This window comes from Haliotis rubra, unplaced genomic scaffold (genome assembly GCF_003918875.1).
Source record: "Haliotis rubra isolate DU_JTF1 unplaced genomic scaffold, ASM391887v1 Scf216, whole genome shotgun sequence".
Taxonomy (NCBI): domain Eukaryota; kingdom Metazoa; phylum Mollusca; class Gastropoda; order Lepetellida; family Haliotidae; genus Haliotis; species Haliotis rubra.
The window spans coordinates 1,061,095-1,074,851 of record NW_025766181.1 but is presented as its reverse complement, the minus strand read 5'-3'; the positions used below and the strand labels follow the sequence as shown (position 1 = coordinate 1,074,851).

At 42.2% G+C, this 13,757-nt stretch overlaps 2 protein-coding genes across 2 annotated transcripts; one reads left to right on the top strand and one right to left on the bottom strand.

Moving 5' to 3' along the window:
- Positions 1-1,072: 1,072 nt before the first annotated feature.
- On the bottom strand, positions 1,073-10,826 carry LOC124276961. Its single transcript, XM_046712616.1, has 7 exons — positions 10,716-10,826; positions 10,126-10,193; positions 9,141-9,267; positions 7,324-7,445; positions 4,501-4,637; positions 2,061-2,104; positions 1,073-1,403 (listed from the first exon to the last, which is right to left on the bottom strand). Exons 2-5 carry the CDS (start codon positions 10,175-10,177, stop codon positions 4,606-4,608), a joined length of 333 nt encoding a protein of 110 aa, XP_046568572.1. The 5' UTR covers positions 10,178-10,193; positions 10,716-10,826; the 3' UTR covers positions 1,073-1,403; positions 2,061-2,104; positions 4,501-4,605.
- A 977-nt stretch (positions 10,827-11,803) lies between these two features.
- On the top strand, positions 11,804-12,235 carry LOC124276949 (protamine-like). The gene has a single exon (XM_046712608.1). It carries the CDS (start codon positions 11,804-11,806, stop codon positions 12,233-12,235), a length of 432 nt encoding a protein of 143 aa, XP_046568564.1.
- The last annotated feature ends 1,522 nt before the right edge of the window (positions 12,236-13,757 follow it).

The following is a 13,757-nucleotide window of genomic DNA, read 5'->3' as shown; positions in this document are numbered from 1 at the left end:
GCGCGCAAAGCACTTAGAAGTTTTCGGTGTAGACGCTCAGAGAGAAACAGAAATTATTTTTGTAAAATGAGAAACAAATACAAAGCTTCATGTAGAAAATTCAAATCTAACCTCCGTAATCAAAGATTGAACAGATTGAATGATTCTATTCACAATCCTGCTATGTTCTGGAAACAAATTCGTTCATTTAGAAAGAGAACAAATCCTAAAAGTAATATTTCAAAATGTGAATGGATGACACATTTCAAGACATGAAGCAATGTGACTGTACAACAGTTATCAATCCAAGTGTATGTGAAGCAATGTGACTGTACAACAGACATGAATCCAAGTGTATGTGAAGCAGTGTGACTGTACAACAGTTATCAATCCGAGTGTATTGGAAGCAGTGAGACGGCACAACAGCTCTAATTTAATATATAATTCTAATAGCAGAGGATGTACGTATACACGAAGGGATGAGTAAAGTAGAGTTTCTATTGTATTAAAGGGTCCCAGTTAAGAGCATGGTAAACTCTGTCAAATACTTGATTAGGTGAGCATATTATGATGGTGACACATTGTAGGGTGAGTGAGTGTGGTCTTTACGCCGCTTTTAGATATATTGTAGAGAGAGAGAGAGAGAGAGAGAGAGAGAGAGAGAGAGAGAGAGAGAGAGAGAGAGAGAGAGAGAGAGAGAGAGAGAGAGAGAGAGAGAGAGAGAGAGAGAGAGAGAGAGAGAGAGAGAGAGAGAGAGAGAGAGAGAGAGAGAGAGCTATGTGGCAGAGTTCATATATAAGACCAACAGGAGTGGAGGCTGAGCAAGGGAAACCAGCAGTTAAATGGTGCTGATAGGTTCTGATGTGAGTTAACAGGCAAGAGTTAACTCCCCTTATATATATTTTAAAAAGACTTCGGAATATTCTCTAACTCCCTGTGTGACAAAATCTCTCCAGAAGGCAGTACGACGGAGGGAAGATGCCAACTTTCCCTTCATGTCGAGCAATATTCCAAGAGCTCCAGTCTTTGGTTTCACCATCCAAGGACAATCAGGCATGCCCTTTTTACCAAGATAACAAAGGAATGACAAATCTTTATGGATGATCAACTTCTTTATTGTATATTAGCAATGTTTAGGTAAAGATACTTACACGTTTTCATATACCAATAGTATCAAGCATTGACACGTTGTAATGATAGTGATTTATACCACAAGTGCGTTTCAAAACAGAATCACTTTCCAGATCATCAATATGCATCTGTGTCCCATCGAGACATTTGTCTTAAAATTAAGGAATGGGGCACGTGTCAGTAAAAGGAACAGAAAACATGGTTAATGACGTTTCTCATGATTTATTTCAAGTATCCGGAGATCTGTTCCGCGTGGTGCAATCTTACACTTGTCCGGGTGTGTGAGGTTTTCCCTGGAACAAACATACTGTATCCGTTAAAATGTTTACATTTTTATATCAAGATGTGACAGGAAAGACGCTTCAGATGGCAGATGGCAGGGGTCATGATATACTAGGGATTTAACCACGAACCGTGGGCTCTGTTATTGCATTAATCCGGATGACAGTCCTGTGTTATAAACTGCTGTGGAGCTCCGACAACAGGAAGCATATACTCGTGTTTGCTGGCCGAGGTGATTCCACTTGATTTACAGAAGCAATAATATTTCTTTTTGTTTTGGATCCCAAATATCTTTTCAAACAAAAGGTTTTCAATTATACTTTTTAATAAGTATAAATAACTGTATTATTTGGACACCTCTCTTCAGAAGGACACATTCAGGTGGTCTTATTGTACAACAATGTGAGCTAGGAGTTATTGTTTTACCAGTTTGAGCGGCCTGATTATTCTGCTAGAACCCCCCCCCAACACACAAACACACTCAGCACACACACACAGACACACACTCAAAACTCCCATCCCACCCCTCACAGACAAGCACACACCCTCACACAAGATCAGAGTGCCCCACACAAAACCCCTCACATATACGCACAAGGTAATACAAAATAATATAATGGTTGTTGCAATGTAAAAAATAATACTGTAAGTAATAGCTAGATACCTACCGCCGTGTATATGACTACCTCCGGGAAGGTAGCTTTACCATCACCTGAAAAATAATAGTAAAGGTTAATCAAGGTAAAGCAAGAATTCGAAGCAGATATCCATGTGCGTTATCTATATTCATTTTCTGGTATTGATCAGTCTGTAGATAAACTACAGGGCAAAAAGTTATCACCGCTTAACTTTACCAGATAATAGAAACAAAGACGTATCTTACAAACAGAAATCATTTTCCAATAATTTGGCTGAAAATCGATTGTAATGCTGGTCTTGAATTTGCCGCAATTCATTAACAAAGAGTCAAGGGGTCAAAATAGAGAAAATACACAAATCATTGAAAAAGTGGATAAAGAGTCACATATTTAGACAGGTGTCAGAAGGACACTTCATCAATAGCGAGTGTGACCGCCCTATGCATCCATTCACGCTAGAACACGTCTCTTCATTGACGCCGTCGGTGGATGATGTCAGCAAGAATTATGTTCCATAAGTCCAAGAGAGTCTGTTCAAGTTCCTGTCGGTTCGCTGGAAATGGTTCACGCTGTTTCAGCTGACGATCACGATGGTCCCAGAGATGTTCAATGGGGTTCATGTTTGGAGAACGCGCTGGCCAAGGCAATACGTTGACGTTAACGTTGTGCGGTATTCTGCCGGCGTGAGGCCTTGCAAGATGGCTCCTCCTGTCTGTCGTAGTGAAAGCTCTCAACACTTCATCCATGTATCGATGGATATTAAGATTTCCTCGGATGATAACCAGTCTTGTTCACTGGTCACAAATGCCACCCCATACCATGACGTCTCCTCCATCGAACGGATGAACTTCTTGAACGCAGTTTACAGACAGTCGCTGTCCTCTACGTCAAAAAGACCCGAACTCTGTTAGACTGGACAGACTTTCATCAGTAAAGAGCACTCTCTCCCAGTCACGTTGCTGTCACCGACGTACAGTTCTTGCCCATTGCAGTCTGCGTTGACGTTGTAGACGGGTCAAGGCCATTCCATGGAAGGGGCGGTAGGCTCGTGAAGCAACCATACAAGTCGTAGAAGGACTGTTCATCTACTGATGGCGTCTTAGTGCAGTCGCCGTCACGAATCTCTTCCGGAGGTTGATCTGCCGGATGTAGCGGTCTTCGGCCGGTGTCGTGACTCTTGGTCTTGGGTCTGGCCTGTTTGCTGGTAACGGCTTGTGACATTGCTGGTGGCGACCTGGCTGCTGTTGAACGTTCTTGCCAGCTGACGTTGTGAAGCCCCCATTGGCCATACCGATCGCCCTGTCTCGTTGCGCTTGCGTAAGTCTTGGCATATTCGTTTTTCACGTTTTGAAAAATGAACGATTCGTACGAGGTTTTCGGACATGTTGCTATCCGGACCATGTTGCTTTTTGGCGAATGATTTCTGCTTGAGTTCAAACCTGTACCAGCTGGGTTTTTAAACAATTACCTTAAAGTGATAACTTTCTTTTGCCCGGTAGTTTACATCTACAGACTTTACAAATTGCCCAATAAATCATGACGTTTTGTTGAAGGGATATGACTACGATGTGACGAGCCAACGCTTTAACCACTAGGCTACCCCACCGCCCCGATATACTCAGGAGGCAATATTGAAGTAAAATCCTCAGGAGGCAATATTGACATGATATATTCAGGAGCTACTATTGAAGTGCTATACTCAGGAGGCAAGATTGAGTGATATACTCAGGAGGCAATATTGAAGTGATATCCTCAGGAGGCAATAGTGAAGTGATATACTCAGGAGGCAATATTGAAGTGATATACTCAAGAGCCGATTTAGAAGTGATATACTCAGGAGGCAATATTGACGTAATGTACTCAGGATATGCTAATGGCGTGATATACTCATTATTCACAATTGAAGTGATATACTCAGGAGGCACTATTGATGTGATATACTCAGGAGGCACAGCTGACGTGATATACTCATGATGCATTATTGATGCAATATGCCCAGAAGGCATTATAAACGTGATATACTCAGGGATCACTATTGGCGATATATACTCATGATACACAACTGAAGCTGGATACACGTGATGTCCTCCAATTGAAGCAATATATTCATGGTGTACTTTTTGAAGTGATATACTCATGACATACCGTTTAAATGACGTAAGAGTGGTGTTTTGTTGAAGTGATATATCCATTGTGTTTGGTTGGCCATACACTCGGGACGTACTACTATTGTTGTGGTGTTATCATGATCTGCTGCTGAAGTGATAAACTCATGACGTCCGCTCGATATGATAAAATATTAATAATTCTGCTGACATCTGATCTAATCATGACGTACTATTGAAGCAACATGCTATGATATATGAAAACGATGAAGGTACACTGATATATCCCGTAACAGACATCACGCTGTTGTGCACCTTGAGCAATGGCAACAGTATGTCACTCAAGTCAGATCAACGTATCTTACCATTCAGATCAAATGCACCGATGAGCTTGAGAAATTCCTGGTCAGATACCATGCCGTTCTCATCCGTGGCCATCTTGTCCTGCCAGTTGACGAGGGGGCTGGCTGCTATTTCCCCGGGGAGAGCAGGTGATTACCATCTGACAGACAGAAGCAATATGCACATGAGACACAAGGAAGTCTAACGCAAGTAGATGAGATCATACAGCAGAAACAAAACATAGCACATGAATGTAGATGTTATCTCATATACAAAAGCAATACGTTTACTTAATATAGATACAAGTAGATGTTATCCCATTAACAAAAGCAATACGTTTACCTAATATAGATACAAGTAGATGTTATCTCATATACAAAAGCAATACGTTTACCTAATATAGATACAAGTAGATGTTATCTCATATACAAAAGCAATACGTTTACCTAATATAGATACAAGTAGATGTTATCCCATTAACAAAAGCAATACGTTTACCTAATATAGATACAAGTACATGTTATCCCATTAACAAAAGCAATACGTTTACCTAATATAGATACAAGTAGATGTTTTCTCATATACAAAAGCAATACGTTTACCTAATATAGATACAAGTAGATGTTATCTCATATACAAAAGCAATACGTTTACCTATTGATACAAGTAGATGTTATCCCATATACAAAAGCAATACGTTTACCTAATATAGATACAAGTAGACGTTATCTCATATACAAGAGCAATACGTTTACCTAATATAGATACAAGTAGATGCGATCTCACTGACGGAAACAATAAAGACGATGAGACATAGACAGGAGCAATACGTTTACCTGATCGAGTCACCTAAGCAAATGCAATACGTTACTTGAGTCACATGAAAGTAAATTCGATCTTATAAGCAGATACGTTTGCCTAAGTCACACGAAAGTATATGGGGTCTCATAGGCAGATGAAATACATTTTACTTGAGTCATACGAAAGTAGATGGCGTCTTACAGGCAGATGAAATACGTTACATAAGTCACACGAAAGTATATGGAGTCTCATAGGCAGATGAAATACGTTACATAAGTCACACGAAAGTAGATGGAGTCTTATAGGCAGATGAAATACGTTTAACTTGAGTCACACGAAAGTATATGGGGTCTTTTTGGCAGATGAAATACGTTACATGAGTCACACGAAAGTAAATGGGGTCTTATTTGCAGATGAAATACGTCACATAAGTCACACGAAAGTATATGGGGTCTTATAGGCAGATGCAATACGTTACATGGGTCACACGAAAGTAGATGGGGTCTTATTGGCAGATGCAATACGTCATATAAGTCACACGGAAGTATATGGGGTCTTACAGGCAGATGAAATACGTTACATAAGTCACACGAAAGTATATGGGGTCTTATTGGCAGATGAAATACGTTTTACTTGAGTCACACGAAAGTAAATGGGGTCTTATAGGCAGATGAAATACGTTACATAAGTCACACGAAAGTATATGGGGTCTTATAGGCAGATGCAATACGTTACATAAGTCACACAAAAGTATATGGGGTCTTATAGGCAGATGCAATACGTTACATAAGTCACACGAAAGTAGATGGGGTCTTATAGGCAGATGCAATACGTCATATAAGTCACACGGAAGTATATGGGGTCTTATAGGCAGATGAAATACGTTACATACGTCACACGAAAGTATATGGGGTCTTATTGGCAGATGCAATACGTTACATAAGTCAAACGAAAGTAGATGGAGTCTTATAGGCAGATGAAATACGTTTTACTTGAGTCACATGAAAGTAAATGGGGTCTTATTTGCAGATGCAATACGTTACATAAGTCACACGAAAGTATATGGGGTCTTATAGGCAGATGCAATACGTTACATAAGTCACACGAAAGTATATGGGGTCTTATAGGCAGATGCAATACGTTACATAAGTCACTATGGAAGTAGATGGGGTCTTATAGACAGATGCAATACGTTACATAAGTCACACGGAAGTATATGGGGTCTTATACGGATGCAATACGTTACATAAGTCACACGAAAGGTCTTATAGACAGATGCAATACGTTACATAAGTCACACGGAAGTAGATGGGGTCTTATAGACAGATGCAATACGTTACATAAGTCACACGGAAGTAGATGGGGTCTTATAGACAGATGCAATACGTTACATAAGTCACACGAAAGTAGATGGGGTCTTATAGGCAGATGCAATACGTTACATAAGTCACACAAAAGTAGATGGGGTCTTATTGGCAGATGCAATACGTTATATAAGTCACACGAAAGTATATGGGGTCGTATTAGCAGATGAAATACGTTACATAAGTCACACGAAAGTAGATGGGGTCTTATAGGTAGATGAAATACGTTACATAAGTCACACGGAAGTAGATGGGGTCTTATAGGCAGATGCAATACGTTACATAAGTCACACGAAAGTAAATGGGGTCTCAGTAGTAGAGGTAATACGTTTACCTATAAATGAACGTCCGAATGAACACCGCCCTCACATACCAACATAACACAGTAGAGGTAATACGTTTACCTATAAATGAACGTCCAAATGAACACCGCCCTCACATACCAACATAGCACAGTAGAGGTAATACGTTTACCTATAAATGAACGTCCGAATGAACACCGCCCTCACATACCAACATAACACAGTAGAGGTAATACGTTTACCTATAAATGAACGTCCGAATGAACACCGCCCTCACATACCAACATAACACAGTAGAGGTAATACGTTTACCTATAAATGAACGTCCTAATGAACACTGTCCTCACCAACATAACACAGTAGAAGTTATCAGACGTACCCGTGTCAGTTTCACTAAAGACCCGCAGTCCTTCTGGCTGCGGCATAAACACTCCATTGTGATCTTTATCAAGGAGTCCGAAAACTTTGGCGAGGTTCTGGAACGATTCTGCAGGCACATCACTGAAACGATTTGTGTAAAAAAGATAACTCGTCTGTGCACACATTAACGGGTATACTTACACCCTTGGTCCTAGCGACACGTACATAAACACCAAGCACGTTCCACATACATACCAGTTTCCTACGAAGAGTAACATAACTACTGATGGTGCGCACAGGAAATACGTTTTGCAATCAGTAAAAGAGTAAAGAGTCTAACAACATTCGTTTAGGTCCTAAACTGTTGAGTATCGGGGATAGAAGAACCTTAGAAAATAGTTTATAGTGAAAGGTTTATAGACACCGAACTACATCTATACCGAGCGCGCTTAAAACTTACCGATGGAACATGGTGGTGTGTGGTCCTGTGCATAGAGCTCACGTCACTAATCAGTTGAGTGAGTGAGTGAGTTTTACGCAGCACTCAGCAATATTCCAGCTATATGCCGGCGGTATTGTAAACAATCGAGTCTAGTCCAGACAATCCAGTGATCAACAGTATGAGCATCGATCTACACAATTGGGAACCGATGACATGTGTCAACCAAGTCAGCGAGCCTAATGACCCGATCCCGTTAGTCACCTCTTACGACAAGCATGGGTTAAAGAGACCAATTCCAACCTGAATCTACTAACCAGTTGAAGTTAAGGAACGGTGGTGATGGTGACCGTGTTTAGTAGCTTGATCCCTGAGTCTAGGTCATCAGTCCTGCCCCACATGTAGTTTCACCCAAGGTTTGTGAGTTTGTTCAATAATTGTCTCTGTTCACCCAGCAGAGAATGGGTACCCGGTGGGATAAGTCATATGACTGTTAACCTTCTAGCGCCTCAGAGGCAGCTTGGGTTTAACAGGGGTAATAAGATGTTAGCACTTCGAGCATGTACACGTGCGTGGATACGGGCGTTTTATAAATAACCATTATTTAACATTAGTATATAACGAACTGTTGTGGATCCTCGACTCTAGCTGCATCTTTTAGTCGAATTGCGTATAACGAACTGAAGTTCATCTCCATTGTGATTTCGTTATAACCGTAGATAACTGTGTACATGACCAGAATAATATATCATAGCCTTAAAGAATTCAGATTCAGTGACCAGCTACAGTGCCTAGCCATGCCTTAAACAAAAATGAACGTTAGCAGAAGAATCCGTAGATATGAAAAATGCCTTCAAGTAGATTAAACCTGTTTTAATCGGTTCTATATTTCACGGGCTTCATGTGGTTTACTGACGTGCAGAGGATAATTGTACAAACGTGTGACAATATAATACCATTTATATCATCAGTTAAATCATTTAATGATAATTAGATTAATCAGTGCTTAGCACCAACTGACCTCCAACCATTCTCGTAGTAAACAGTGAGTGAGTTTAGTTTTACGTCGCTTTTAGCAATATTCGAGCAATATCATGGCAGGGGGCATCAGAAATGGGCTCCACACATTGTACCAACTTGGGGAATCGAACCCGGGTCTTCAGCGTGACGAGCGAACGCTTTAACCACTAGGGGCTACCCCACCGCCCCTTTATGTAAACACCACTTCGCGAACATTGGTTAATGTTTTTCAGCATATTGGCATCTACGGATCTGTTAATACCGTGTTAGCATATTTTTCAGTTGTAATACCACGTGTATCGTGTTGTCTCACTGCATCCTTAATACAACCCATCATATCATTAAGGCGTATCGTAATAATAACGTACGCCACTTACTAGAACTCGTTCCCGAATTTGATTTTCATAGTTCCCATTGGAACCACCTTGTGGGGATTCACAGCTGGTTTAGCGACTTTGGGCCTATTGTCCTCAAAGACTCCGCCCACTGAAGGAGGGGGAACTCCTGGAAGAGAAACATCATACAGTTGACCAATCAATGATTGTACGTCAGTAAGTAGAGTGTGCCCTGCTATGTACAGCATTTTAGTTTATTAGTCTATTACCACACTGAGGTGGTGGAGTAGCTTAGTGGTTAAAGAGTTTGCTCGTCACGCCGAAGACCCGGGTTTGATTCCCCAAATGGGTACAATGTTGCTTGAATATTGCTAAAAGCGGCGTAAAACCATGCTCACTCATTATTATCACACTTCTGTATGGAATCCCAGAGGGACCATTCGGACTTGGGAGAAAAACAGATCACAGACGAGTGAGTGAGTTGGTTGGTTTTATCAATATCCTAGCAATAGCATGACCGGAGTCACTAGAAGCTGTAGCCATGAGAGAGGTAGTGAACGTATCACAAATGTATCAATATATCACCAATACTGCCACTTTTGTAGCCTAGCATAAAATATTTTTTTCAGCGACAATTTTCGTTGCTTCGAGTATTTTCTCGTTACTCCAAGTTTCTTTCAAAAACTAAAAAAATACTCGAAATTTTAAGTTTTTTACAGAAACTTGAAGTAACGAGACAATAATCGAAGCAACGAAAAAATACTCGAAACAACGAAAACATACTCGCAGCATTAGGCTTTCGTAATTCAGTAACATTCGCCGCTCCTTTTTCATACTAATATTCTTGTGTTTGCACTGCGATGAACAACTGTTTCATCAGTTCTACGGAGGGTTTTAACCATTAGTCTTAACTCCTAACAAGGCTTAAGGTATTTCCGCAATGTTAAACGTTGAAATAATCAATATGATGTTTACTAAATAAATGAAAGAATCTCTTATAATAGATAAGAGGACTGGAAAACTTTACCTTGAGAAACGGTTAAGGCAATCGTTGCCAGTAGCACAATCTTCTCCAGCATAATGACTTTAGCTATACTACAACAACAATTATTGATAGAATAACATCCATTGAGATTCGTATTAATATCGGCAGGTAGAAAATTGTCGTTCACAGACCACGAAAATTGTTTAACAAAACTATTCCTAACAAATGTACGGGTCCGATTTTATCATACGTATGTGTTAAAGAATGATAATGTCAATATATGGTTAAGCATATATTTTTTAGACCCGCGAATGCGGGATAGAAATGACTTTTAGCAACCCATACATGTAAGAGGCGACTAACGTGATGGAGGTGTCATGCTCGTTGACTGACTGATGCTTGACTGAAGCATGTCACTCTTTACCAATTCCGTAGATCAATGCTCTTGATGCCAGGCATTGGATTGTCTGGTCCAGACTCGATTATGTACTGACCTTCGTCATATAGCAAGAAAATTGCTCACCACAAGCAAACAACTAAGTTTTCGAAACAGAGTTCGTCTGTATTAGATGAGACACAATGCCACACACACCAATAAACCTGTAATGGTCACTACGTGGTCTGATACTTACCTGACCAGAGTCTGTGGGTGTTTGGGAAGTTAGGTGCAACAACTGTCCTTATATAGATTCATCTTGATAACACAGTTGAAAGCTGATCGTACTGGTGACCTGGTAGCGTGCAGGGTTTCTATCAGATAATCAAGGCCGGAACTGCCAATCTGTTACCTTTTGTTCCCAATGCATCACATTACATCAGCAAGGGCAGACTTGAAACAGCATCACTGGGGACGTATTGAACACGAAGTTACTTTTGCTAAAAACTCTAGTCACTGTATGTCTCTTTTTGTTCAGAAATGAGTTGGTACTAAAGCCATGTTGTCTCAGTCGGACATATATAGAGAAAAAGGAGGAGAAGAAGAAAGAGGAGGATGAGTTATAGGGAAAGAAGGAGGAGTGCGATGAGAAGGAGGAGAAGGGGGAGAAGAAAGAGGAGGAGGAGTTATAGGGAGAGAAGGAGGAGTGGGAGGAGGAGGAGAAGAAAGAGGAGGAGGAGTTATAGGGAGAGAAGGAGGAGATGAGAGGAGGAGAAGAAAGGGAGGAAGAAAGAGGAGGAGGAGTTATAGGGAGAGAAGGAGGTGAGGAGGAGAAGGAGGGAGAAGAAGAAAGAGGAGAAGGAGGAGAAGAGGATGAGGAGAGAGGAGGAGGAGTGGGAGGAGAGAAGGAGGATGAGGAGAAGAAGGAAGAGAAGAAGAAAGAGGAGGAGGAGTTATAGAGGAGAGAAGGAGGAGGAGGATGAGAGAGGGAGGAGGAGAAGAGGAGAGGAGGAAGAGGAGGGGAGAGAGAAGGAGGGAGAAGGAGGAGAAAGAGGAGGAAGAGTTAAAGGGAGAGAAGGAGAGAGGAGAGAAGAAGGAGGAGAAGAGGAGAAGGAGGAGGAGGAGAAGGAGGATAGGAGAAGAGGAGGATGGAGGAGAAGGAGGAGGAGAAGAAGAAAGAGGAGGGAGGAGAGGAAAGGGAGAGGAAGGAGGAGAGAAAGAAGAAAGGAGGATGAGTTAAGAGGGAGGAGAGAGGATGGGAGGAGAGGAGGAGGAGAAGAGGAGGAGGAGGAGAAGAGAGAGAGGAGAGGAGGAGTTAGAAGGAGAGAGGAGGAAGAGGGAGAGATGAGGAGGAGGAGGAGGAGGAGAAGAAAGAGGAGGATGAGTTATAGGGAGAGAAGGAGGAGTGGGATGAGAAGGAGGAGAAGAAGAAAGAGGAGGATGAGTTATAGGGAGAGAAGGAGGAGTGGGATGAGAAGGAGGAGAAGAAGAAAGAGGAGGATGAGTTATAGGGAGAGAAGGAGGAGTGGGATGAGAAGGAGGAGAAGAAGAAAGAGGAGGATGAGTTATAGGGAGAGAAGGAGGAGGTGGGATGAGAAGGAGGAGAAGGAGGAGAAGAAGAAGAGGAGGATGAGTTATAGGGAGAGAAGGAGGAGTGGGATGAGAAGGAGGAGAAGAAGAAAGAGGAGGATGAGTAATTGGAGGAAAAGAGGAGTAGGAGAAGAAGGAGGAGGAGAGGAGCAGAATAAGACGAAGGAAGAAGAGAAGGATAAGTAATATTGAAAACGGAACACATGTGAAGAAGGGGCATTAGTCTGATATATATTGATATACTCTCAAAAAAAGAAACGCATATAGGAATTTCAACTGTATTTTTATGTTTATTTTGAAACATCTTGTAGGCTTTATGAGTTAATTAAATATAGCGAAATTACACACTGGGAATGCAGACTTATCCGTCTTTTCAAGGAAAGTCAGTTTGGGTGTCACTCGGAGACGTGTGGTGGCGCTGAAGTCAATACCTCGTGTGACCACCGTGGGCATCAAGAACTGCACGGCATCGCCTCGGCATCGAACGAATAAGTCTCAGAATCTCGTGTTGCCCAATCGCAGCCCACTCTGCCTGTAGTGCCTGTGCGAGTTGCTGAAGTGTCTGGGGCTGAGGGTTACGGCGTCGCACCCGTCTGTCCAGGGCATACCACAGATGTTCGATCGGGTTTAAGTCCGGTGATCTTGAGGGCCAGGGGAGCACATTGGTGTTGTGGTTCTGGAGGAAGTCTCTAGTGTGACGTGCTGTGTGGGGCCTGGCATTGTCCTGTTGAAACAACTCCCTCTGGCGATCAATGATTGGAAGGAGGTGTGGGCGTAGGATTTCGTCACAGTACCGTTGAGCTGTCAGGTTGCCCTGGATCATCACCAAATCACTTCTCCTACGGCAGGTGATCGCTCCCCACATCATAACACTGTCCCGGCCGAATCTGTCCACCTGGGGAACGCAAGCGTCGGCGAAACGTTCACGTCGACGTCTGTACACCCGCATTCTTCCATCGCGCCGTTCCAATAGAAATCGTGATTCTTCACTGAACCAGATTCTACGCCAATTCGGTAGGTTCCAGGCCTGAACGTTGGTGCACCATTGAACTCGATGTCGACGATGTTGTTGTCGAAACACAGGGCCAAAATAAGGTCTTCTGGCACGTAAACCAGCCTCTCTCAACCTGTTCCTGACGGTCTGTGCAGAAAGCCTCCTCAATCCGGGCATTTGTCGAGCGGTACTGGTCGCCGTAGCTGTTCGATGACGCAGGTGATGTACCCGGATGTAGCAATCCTGCGCCGCAGTGGTCGCTCCAGGTCGCCCACTACGAGGGCCATCTGCTAGCGCATTCTGCTGGCGATATCTCTCCCAGAGCCGTGAAATGGTGCTTTGGTGAACATTCATGCGTCGGACAACTGCACGTTGAGACTGGCCAGCTTCAAGCAAACCAATGGCGATATGACGGTTGGCTTCACTTAGACGTGGCATTTTGCGTTCGTCAACAATATTCAAAATACAGTGAATAATCGACAGACAGCGATCAACCTTTTATACCCATCATTGAGACTATCTGATCCCCAACTTTCACGTGCATTGCATGTGAATTGTGTATTCTGTGACACTACACGCCGAAATTGAAAATCATGCTGTTAAGTACGGGTATTTTACGGATGGTGCGTTTTGTTGTGATGTTTCAAAACATAAACACCATAGGACTCTGTAAGATAGGGGAAAACAACATGTTTAGATTTGATCAATATTATC

Bases quoted from the DNA above. Each gene is read 5' to 3' on its own strand.
- LOC124276961 (XM_046712616.1), bottom strand. From the start codon at position 10,177: ATGCTGGAGAAGATTGTGCTACTGGCAACGATTGCCTTAACCGTTTCT. The intron at 9,268-10,125 runs GTAAAGTTTTCC...TTTCTCTTCCAG, and splicing joins TGCCTTAACCGTTTCTCAAG to GAGTTCCCCCTCCTTCAGTG. The intron at 4,638-7,323 runs GTACGTCTGATA...TCTGTCTGTCAG, and splicing joins CTTTAGTGAAACTGACACGG to ATGGTAATCACCTGCTCTCC.
- LOC124276949 (XM_046712608.1), top strand. From the start codon at position 11,804: ATGAGGAGGAGGAGGAGGAGGAGAAGAAAGAGGAGGATGAGTTATAGG.